The sequence below is a fragment of the Elephantulus edwardii genome, unplaced genomic scaffold (genome assembly GCF_000299155.1).
Source record: "Elephantulus edwardii isolate Elephantulus edwardi_28Jun2011 unplaced genomic scaffold, EleEdw1.0 scaffold00483, whole genome shotgun sequence".
Classification (NCBI taxonomy): Eukaryota; Metazoa; Chordata; class Mammalia; order Macroscelidea; family Macroscelididae; genus Elephantulus; species Elephantulus edwardii.
This window is the reverse complement of record NW_006400233.1, coordinates 249,299-259,953: the sequence shown is the minus strand read 5'-3', so window position 1 is coordinate 259,953 and position 10,655 is coordinate 249,299. Positions and strand designations below refer to the sequence as shown.

General features: G+C 44.0%; 1 protein-coding gene across 1 annotated transcript; it reads right to left on the bottom strand.

Moving 5' to 3' along the window:
• Positions 1–4,708: 4,708 nt before the first annotated feature.
• LOC102854946 (ATP-binding cassette sub-family F member 2-like) lies at positions 4,709–8,137 on the bottom strand. The gene is made up of 2 exons (XM_006902983.1): positions 7,787–8,137; positions 4,709–5,263 (listed from the first exon to the last, which is right to left on the bottom strand). The coding sequence occupies exons 1-2, from the start codon at positions 8,135–8,137 to the stop codon at positions 4,709–4,711; spliced, it is 906 nt and encodes a 301-aa protein (XP_006903045.1).
• Between the last annotated feature and the right edge of the window lie 2,518 nt (positions 8,138–10,655).

Genomic DNA, 10,655 nt, shown 5'->3' with positions numbered 1-10,655 from the left:
TTGGTGCCTGGGCCACAGTGGCACATGCAAAGCAGAGAAGATGCGGAGGCAACTCAGGACCGGAGAGGTGGCTGGAGGTAGAGAGGCGTTGTGCAGGCAGTAGGCTGTGTGCACTCAGTGGTTCTCCGTGCAGGGGCCTGTAGAGGTAGTGAGGCACTGGTCAAAGCATCACCTCCTCCCTTCGCCCTTGGCTACTGCAGACTTTGAACCTCAGTGTGTCTAAACTCAGTGTTGATTGAGGGATGCACCCTGGCAGGCTCTTCTAACACACTGGCATTAGAAGCTAAGGAGCCCTGGTAGCACAGTGGTTTCTGCAGAAAACGCCTGTGAAGTTTTACAGCCTCAGAAACTCCATGGAGGGTTGCCACAAGTGGAAATCGCTCCAGAGCAATGTGTTTAGGTTTGGGAAGGGCATGAGATTAGCCGCTTCTGACACACACATCACATTGCAGGCTGCTTGGCCTGGTTGTGCTTCTGATTCTGTGACTTTGCTCCAGGGCCCCAAATTAACAATGTGCACACATGCATGCCAGTACCCACTGCCTTGGAATAGGTTTCGACCCACCATCACTTTTGAGGCTATAAATCTTAATAGGAGATAACTATCTTGGAGTGAATGGATTTGAACTGCTCACCCTACTGTTAGCAGCACAAGCAGCTACACACTATATCACCAGAGCAGTTTAGAGCTGTTGTAATTCAGCATTTGCTGAGTGAGTGCACTGTGCAAAGTGTTGTATGTGCATGTTCATTCAGGGACCAGAATATACCACACTCACCCCACCCCACCTCACTCCTGGCTTCAGAACCTTGTAGCCTTTCACTGCCCAAAGATGGGTGGTGCTATCACAGGAGATGGACTCACTTTAGCCACTGAACAGTACTTGGGTACTGAGAAACAGCCAGAGTCGGGTTCTTGAAAGGAGGGGAGTCTGGACTTTGGATCCAGCAGCAACTCTACTGCTTGCTCCTTTCAACCAGAGATACTTTGTGGCCAAGGTCTTCTGCAAGTGCTTCCCCTAGCATGTTCCTATCCCAGATTCCAGATGGACCAGTTTTCTCCAACCCTTGCTTTGAACTAAGCCATTGTGCCCCACCCCCAAAGCATTCAGACCCTTAGAATCCCTTGGTGTCAAGGGGGATAATTTCTGAAGAGAATTTGCGGAAGTACTAGAAAATTCTTTCTGGGGTGTGAGATTTTGATAGAATGCTTCCACAAAACAAGACAAAGAGAGGTTTATTAGACGTTCATAACAGACTGAGAGGGTCAGGATAGGACTGACCCTTCTATCACCAGTTTCTATCTTCTCTCCAGCGAGGAATCAGGCTAGCACAGCTTTAGATCAGTTTATGGTGGTGCATGGCTTCTGATTAATTCATAGTGATTCTTGACTGGTCTGTTTGGCTATCTTTTTTTTTTTTTTTTTAATGAATGAGTCTGATTTCTTTGTGTTTTCTTGCCACTGTCTCATCATTGTCCTGGTTGGGTTACTTTGTCAGTGTTTTCTTTGCCATTCCCTATCATTGGGACAACATTCCTCTCTTCCACTCCCACTAATGGGGGAGGCTGAAGTTTGGAGAGCACAAACCTGTCTAACCTATTGCTGGACCTGCTCTTTTCTCCTTTGCTGACTTCTTGGCATTGTGTGGGGCTAGGAATGGTTTCCCCAATGCAGGCTTGCATGCTTGCTGCTTTACATACTGAAGACTGGAAATGGGCAGTATAGAAGGAAGACATGGCTTATGAAATTCCTTGCTTCTCAAGAAGCCTTGGCTAAGCACTTGACTGCTGACAGAAATATTAGCCAGTCAAACCCACTAGCTGCTCCATGAAAAGAAGATGGCAATTTGCTTCTCTAAAAGATTACAGCCTTAGAAACACTTATGGTGTCACCATAAATTTAAACAAGTTTTAGTATTGTTTTCTTGCTTGTTTCCTCTTCTGCAGAAGATGGAAGCTCTGGTTCTGTGATCATAGATGAGAAAGCATAAGCACAAGCATTTTATGGGAACAGGCTTGGTAAGAAACAATATTGTTAGGTGGCATCTAGTTGATACCAACTCACAGAGACACAATGTGCTCGAGTAGAACTGCTTCTTAGGGTTTTCTTGGTTGTAAAGTAGCAAATTTCCAGGTGTTGATTTTACAGAGGGAGCTTTGGTGGTATAATTTATTGGGATTTATGCTGCCAACCCCAAGGCCATGCCTCTATGGCACTTTGAAGCCATATGAGAAAGCTCCATATGAGAAAGATAGGCAACTTCCTCCTGTGGTTTACAGCCTTTGAAACTCAGTAAAGTGTCAGCTGAGTCAATCCCAACTCAATAGCAATGGGCTGAGTGAGTCTTCCTTGCAGAGATACTGGGTAGGCTCCATAACAACAATAAATGATCTAATGGGCCCTGATCAGGCAGATGGGAAGGGGAAACAGCATTCAGAGTAGAAGCCAATGGTGGCCAGCAGTGAATGTCTGCTGCAGAAATTACCAGAAACAGGCTGTCTGGAGATGTTGTTCTCCAACTTGGAGCTCATAAAAGAACCATTGCCCCTTTTTGAAACAGAGTCTTGCTTGGACTCTTTATCGAATTTCAGAGAAACCCAGAAAATCATTAGCTTGTGCATCCCATACTCCACCATTACTTCATCTCCCCTCTGACTCCACCCCCACCCCATACTCACATGTCGAGGTGTTGTCATCTTTGGTTATTTGTATAACAAGTGATTTGACAGCCAACTGTGGCTGAACCAGGCCTCCAGAGCTCCCCAGCCCCCAGCATTCTCATCAGAGGCTGCAGCTTGAAAATGCCTGCCTGAAACCAGGGGTACTGTACTCAAAGCTGTTGTGGATGGTGGTGTGGGATGTACACTGCTGAAGAGCCAGCCAAAGACTGGACTGCACTCTCGATCCTCACAGTGACAGCAAGGCCAACTTGAACTTCTTTCTGGAGGCTGGCAGAAAGGCTGGATTTGAAATGGGTATCTTCAGTATGGCTCCTTGTGAGATTAGTATCTTTGGTTGGTGAAGTCAGAGGGCCCAAAAGTGGCAGGGTACAGGAATGCAGATGGAGTGGTTGAAGCCTATCCTGGAATTAGAGCTCTTGTCAAGCTGTGGCTGGTAAGTTTTGGACCCCATACAGGTTTGCCATCCCCACTTTGAAGGGACCTTGTAGCATCTCATTTACCACATCAAAGTGGTTTTACAAAACTTGTTCTGAATAAGTCATGTTTGTGAGGCTAAGCCCATTGACTATGCTCATCCCAAGCATCTGTACCCTTTGGACACAGATTAGAAAATGAAGAGGCATAACACTTGAAAGCCTAGCCATTTCATTTCCTTGTCAAGCTTTTAGGCTTCTCAAATTAGAAAAGTGAGGCCATGGTTCAGTGGTAGACTTCTTCCCACCTTCCATTCAGAAGACCTGACTTCATGCCAGTGTACCTCATGCTTTCTGTGGTGGTTTACATGTTGCCATGATGTTGAACTGGCTTCAGTGGAACATCCATCTAGTCTAAGATAGACTAGGAGTAAAGGCTTGAAGATCTTATGGAAAATAGCTAGTGAAAATTATTGGACTGCAGTGGTTTATATGATTATTCATGGTTTATAAAATGGCCACTGGGATGCAGGGTCTGGTAGCATTTTGTCCTGCTGTGCACGTGCTTTCTCAGTAGCAGTTACTAATAGCAGAAACCTTGGCCCACACCCACCCGGATGTGGCTGTGCAGGGTCCAAAAAGTTCACAGCAGTATTGACATATCAAAGTAGATAAAGTCTGCTTCATGCATCTGAAGCTCCTCTTCTCTCCTAGCTCTCTGTGCACTGAAGTATTTATTTGTTAATTCTCTCAGAACCTAACTTGGTGACAGTTCCAGGCCCTGACAGGCTACTTGAAGTAGAGTGGCCAGGGATACTTGGGTCTGACATTCAACAAGTGATGGTCAGTTTGAGACAACATAGCTGGCAATGAAACCCAGCTGAACTCAGCCTCTACTTGCAGATCCTGTGGACAGTGTTCTCTGAAACAATGAAAGTGTAAAAGGAAGACCCCAGCCCCCCACACTTTCACCAACTGTTGCAGCATCTGTACATTGTTCAAATTTAAATGGTTACTTGCTACTCTGCACCACACTGCATACAGTTTGTCTGCAAGAAATTGGAACTTTTTTTTGTAGGTACCATGGCTTGCTTTATTGGACACTTTGTTGATGACACCATGGTCTAGAAGTTACAATGTTAAATAATTATTTAAAAACTGACCAGGACTCAAACCCTGGTCCAGAGCTCCAAGCCAGAAACAGAAAGGATGATGTGGTGGGGCTGGGGGTTTTCCCCCAACTTCACCCAAACCCAGAAAATGAGCACCCTAAACTCCTTCACAGGCCAAATCCAGCGTTTGGGCCCTAGGGCTAATCCTCAGGTGACTCTGGCTGTGTCACTATCCAGGTAAGGTGACCAACCAGGGCTGGAAGGGAAGAGCCAGCCAAGTCCAGACACGGACAAAAGTAACTCGGAGGAGGATGGGAAACGGACAGGTACTGTCCAGCTGTAGAGAAGAGCGCAGCTAAGGCAGGCTGAGGGCAGGGCAGGGACTGGGAAGCAGCATTGCAGCAAATCAGGAGTGCAGCCCTGGGTCCCATCCTGAGTGGCCGGTCAGGGTAGCAGCTAAGTCCCCAGTGGAACTCCTGACCTGAGCCTGAGCAGAGGGCTCACACATTGTGGGTCCTCTTAGTGAGCTGGGGCTCCTCATCTACCAACTTGGACTTGAGGTGCCCCATGTAGGCCAGTATGTCTCCAGGCCACTTGGTGATTGTCTGCTTCTCACAGACCCATATTTCCTGTGCCACCTGTCGAATGAGTCTGAAATCATGGCTGACCAGCATCATGCCACCTTCAAATTCATTGATGGCATCAGCCAGCGCATCAGTGGTTTCAATGTCCAGGTGATTGGTGTGTTCATCCAGGAAGAGCAGGTGTGGGTTCTGCCAGGCCAGCCAGGCCAAACACACACAGCACTTCTGCCCATCAGACAGGTTCCCGATTGGGCTCACCTGCTGTTTTCCAGTAAGACCGTATTGCCCAATGCTCTTCCTCATTTCTTCCTTCTCTTTGATCTCTGGGTAGCACTTCATCCTGTACTCCAGACGGGAGAGGTCTAAGTCCAGTTGTTCTTGCAAATGCTGATGATAACGCCCTATCTTCACATGAGAGTGTATTTGGATCATTCCATCTGTGGGAAGTAACTCTCCAGTTAAACATTTAAACTTTTAAACATTTTGAACATTACACTGAGATGATGGTGTTATTGTGTAATAAATGTAACAGTTTGTTCTTTTCATTCAAGCAAAATATTGCCAAGTGGAAAAGACTAGAAGAGGGGACTGTGCCCAAGTACCAAAGTAATAGAGTGTACAGCAACTTTAGGGTTTCTTGAGAGAACAGACTTTAGTGCACAGAATACTAGACAACAGGCTGAAAGCTAAAGCTTTGGTTAGAGAGTGAGGCTGAGAAGAAAAATGAGGAGGCAGAAGTGAAACAGTAAAGATTTATTAAAATAGTTATATCCCCAAAGCAGATGGGCCCATACTCCCCAGAAAAGAAAATAATAGAAGAAAGGAGGCATGTACCACTAAGGTGAGGGTGTATAAGCTACTTTCTCTTCTGGCCTGCCTTTCTTAGGTCTAGAGTCTGGACCAATGAGAGGATGTCATGAAGAGTTCAAAGTTCGGTGGGTGGTTTTTATTCTAGTCCATTGTCTTTGTTGTTGCTCATGAGCCTGAAGCACAAATTCTACAAACGTCAGTATCTGCTTCCTGGTTCTGATAGCTCATTTTTCCAAGTATAAACTTCTGCCTCTCCTGTTTCATTGGTTCTAATCCTACCAGTGTGGGTTTGATTGACAGTCAAAGCAGTCTAGAGTTAAAGCACATCATACTAAACACAGAGGAACCCAGATACTGAGCTACTGAAAGTCCAATTGCTTTGGGAAAAACCTCCATGCCCTCAGAGAAGTTCCTTTATTATGTACATATAGTATTAACATCTAAGATTAAAATAGAATCACTGTAGAACAAAAGAACACAATATAGGACCTACTTCATTTATATAGTCATCCCTCATTGACCTAGAATAAAGGACAGCCTCCTGGGTCTTGCTCATGTGTCTCATTAAGAATACCCCCTTGGAATGACACCTTTTTCTTTCCTCTGTGAATATCTTGTGTCTCAATAAAACTGGTTTCATAACTCATATAAAAATTATATCAAAGAAAACCTCCATTTTAGCACGCTGATGTGAAACAAAAACACTAATATTGTAACTTGTGTGCCTTTCCAAAATTGTAGCCATTTTGGTCTTTGGAGGAACTGTCCAGCTGGCAATTCTTATTTCCCTTTCTTTACTCTTTTATACAGTGTGCTAAATAAACCTTTTTCTTGGCATTTTTCAACTACAATTGTTACTTGTCATCCCCCCCAAAACCCCCAACAGCTACACAGTCTAGTCTAGTGGCAAAGGAAAGGAAACTTCTTGAATGCTACATTTGAGGAGAGCACAGTCTCCCTCTCTGAGGCCTTTTCCCACTCATGTGAGGACGTAAACTCAGAGAAGCGCTTTATTAATCCTGTGGAAGATCCCTGCCACCTCCTGAAGGAAGAGAACAGCAGTTAAATAATGGCCTCCTGACCTATCAAAATACTCTTAATAAATTGTGATTTCACTTGTTTGTAGTTTCCCCATCAGTGAATGGAAGTGGTAATGCAATGTGCTTCAGGCAAAGCAAATCCATTTTGCTAGGCCCAAGGCTCCTAGCTCCTACACCCAAAGCCATGCACTTAAATGGACTAGAGGACCTGAAGATTTGCAACCCAATACCCCAAAAGTTAGATAGGAAACCAGAATGCATCCTAGGATTAAACCCCAAAGCCCCTCCTAACATCCTGCTATTTGCTTCAAGACCATAAATTGCTGCCCTCTAGTGTTTTCTGACCTTTGCATGTAAAATTCCTGGTTTCTATGGAAATCAGGGCCCAGGGCAGACCAGTTCAAGACCAGCAGGCTTCCAAAGTATGCTCAGAAGCTCTGCTTACGACCAAGCTTTAATTCTTGTCCTAAGTTACATTTGTTGTAATTATGTGCCATCGAGTCACTTGCAGCTCATAGCAACCCTTTGTACAACAGCTTTGAACCCTGCTCTGTCCTGAGCCAACCTTATTGTCTTTGACACACCTAACCCAATTACCCCAGACACTGAGTCAATCCATCTCGTCGAGGGTCTTCTCTTGAACTGTCCCTCCACCCACCCAAGCATGATGTTCCTCTCCAAGTACTGGTCCCTCCTTGCAACATGCCCACAGTATGTCAAATGAAGTTTCAGAATCCTTGCCTCCAAGGAGCAGCCTGATTTCACCCTCTTTCGGAGGAACCTATTTGTTTTCCTAGCAGTCCATGGTATATCAATACTCTTCTCCAGCACCACCACTCAAAGGCATCAATTCTTCTTCTATCTTACCTAGTCATTGTCCAGTTCTGTGATGCATAGCAAGTAATAGCAAAGACCATGGCTTGGATCAGGTACACCTTAGCCTCCAGACTGACATCATTGCTCTGAGTACTCTGGAGAGGTCCCTGACAGTAGACTTTCCTAGTGCAATTAATCTTTTTTTTTTAATACAATAAGAAGTTTATTACTCCCACTCAGTAGTTCTTGGGGGCTTTGATGTTAAGTCATACATAATACGAGAAATACCAGGAATCTTCTTAATTTCAGTGACCATCTTTAACACCACCTCGACAGGGATCTCACTGCCAGGTGTTGCAGGGACACCAGTCATGAAGTCACTAGTGATAAACGTTCTAATAACCACTGATCTCTGGCACGAAGGCTGCTTCTGAAGCGGGTCCTGATCAAAATGCAACAGTGACAAAATCACAGGCATCTGGCTGATTTCCCCGGCATACCCACACCTTCTGAGAATGTTATGGGCCTCAAAATCAGCTTGGCGCAAAGTACTCAGCACCCCTGTTGTCAAGAAGGTAGGTGTAACATCTGTGGGAGGTTCTTTAACTGGTGGACCAAATATATAGACAACTCTGTTAATGTTGTGACACATGCGAGGTATAAGTCGAGCCAGGAACATGAGAGACTCCCAGTCGGGTTCGTCTTTACTGGAGATTCCACACACGTAACTGTAGGAACGGCAGTCACCCTGCACACCTACTGTTTTGATTGGCAACAAAAATTTGTCCCTTTTAACTCATAATAGCTCCAACTCCGGACATCTTTGGTAAAGGACCAAAGACTGATAAATTCCAGAGTGAAACCTGAGTATATTAATCTTTTGATTTCCTGGCTGCTGGTACCAAGAGTGTTGACTGTGGATCCAAGCAAACTGAAGCTGTTAACAATCTGGGTCTCTTCATCAATCATGATGCAGCCAATCTGCCTAGTGGTGAGAATCTTTGTTTTCTTGATGTTGAGCTTCAATCCATATGAAGGCTGCAGTCCTTGATGTTCTGTAGGAAGTGCTTCAGGCCTTCCTCAGTTTCAGCAAGCAAGGTTGTTGCATCTCCATAATGCAGGTTGTTGATGAGTCTTCCTCCAATCCTGATGCCACATTCCTCCTCAGAAAGCCCAGCCTCCTGGGTGATCTGTTTCTCATAGACTGGAAAGATACAGAGATAGGACACATCCCTGGCATACAACCTTCCTGATTTTGAACCGTGCATTGTTTCCTTGTTCTGTTCGGACAACTGCCTCCTGGTCCAAGTATACATGCTGAGCTGAAATTCAGACTCAGACACAGGACCTGTTGGGCATGCCTCCAATCACCATAATCCCTTCCCTTTGGGCCAGTTCTGAAACTCTGTCTCCTTTCAGAAATAAACACTATGCCTTCTCTTGCAAATAGAATTGTTCTTTCTCTTGCAGAGCCACTGACGGATTAGCAGTGCACTCCCTCCAGACTATGCCACCAGCGCAAGATATGTGGTGTGGTTATATGTGTGTTTGTATGTCAGTTTGTATATATGTATGGTGCTCTACTGGCCTAGTGGGCAAAGATTTGCACTGCCAAACCAAATGCATGTGATTTGAATCCAGTGTCTCTGCAGGAGAAAGAGGAATAGTCTCCCATGCAATTTACAGCCTCTGAAAACCCACCGGAGGGTTTGAGTTGGTTCCAACTCAGTGGCAATGAGTTGTGTTGTTTTCCAACTATTAAGGATGACAAAATAATACAACCAGGAGAGGATAAAATACACGAATGGGACCTTCTAAGAATTAAATCCCTATGCACATCCAAAACCTTCTCCAATAGGGTAAAAAGGGAAACCACAAACTGGGAAAAAATATTTGGTAATGACATGTCTGACAAGGGACTTATATCTAGAATTTATAAAATACTCGAGCCCCACAACAAGATAAAAGTAAATAACCCAATTGAAAGATGGGCACAGGATATGAACGGACACTTCACCAAAGAAGACATTCACATGGCAAACAAACACATGAAGAAATGTTCAAAATCCCTAGCTCTAAGAATAATGCAAATAAAAACAACTATGAGATATCATCTTACTCCAGTAAGAATAGCAAAATTTAACAGAACAACAAACATCAAATGCTGGCGAGGTTGTGGAGTAACTAGAACCTTTATTCACTGTTGGTGGGAGTGTAAAATGGTGCAACCACTATAGAAGTCTGTATGGCACGTTCTCAAAAAGTTGCAAATAGAGATACCATTTGAGACAGCAATTCCACTACTGGGAATTTACCCTAAAGAAACCATAATTTCCACCCGAGCAGATATTTGCATACCCATATTTATTGCGGCTTTGTTCACAATAGCAAAAAGCTGGAAACAACCCAAGTGCCCATCAACAAATGAATGGATAGAGAAACTATGGTATATTCACACAATGGAATACTATGCAGCACTGAAAAACAAAGAATTCATGAAATATTATGCAAAATGGATGATGCTGGAGAACATTATGCTGAGTGAAATATCACAGTCACAAAAGGACAAATATTGCATTCGGCCACTGTTGTAAAATGGATGGACATCGGGGTTGAGAGAAGACAGAAAAGGAGGGAATGATGTACATTGCATTGAAACAGATGAGGGAGAAGAGAACTGTTTAAAAAGGACATATGAATGGGTATTCTTGTCATTACAGAAGTCCAGAGTGAAGGCTGCAGAGTGGAGTGGACTTGGCGGGAGGGATTGCATAAGAGTTAATTGGGGGAAGTGGGTAAGGAGAAAAATTCAACAATGACTGGAAACTCTAATTCTCTGTAAACTTTCATTAAAATTAATTTTTTTTTAAAAAAAGAATGACAAAATAAAGAGACCAAGCATTTAGTGCAAGTAAGAAATTTATTGAAGAGAGACAAACTGCATTTCTGCTGTGCTTACCTGTATTTCTGAACAAAAGAGAGGGCAACAACATACAAACACACATATAACCACACCACATATCTTGCTCTGGTGGCATAGTCTGGAGGGAGTGCACTGCTAATCCATCAGTGGCTCTGCAAGAGAAAGATTATAATTCTCCCAAGATTACAGCCTCCTGTAAACCTACTGGGTGTTCTGTTAAGTCAGTACTGATTTGACAGCAATATATTAAGTTTGTGTGTGTATATGTATATAC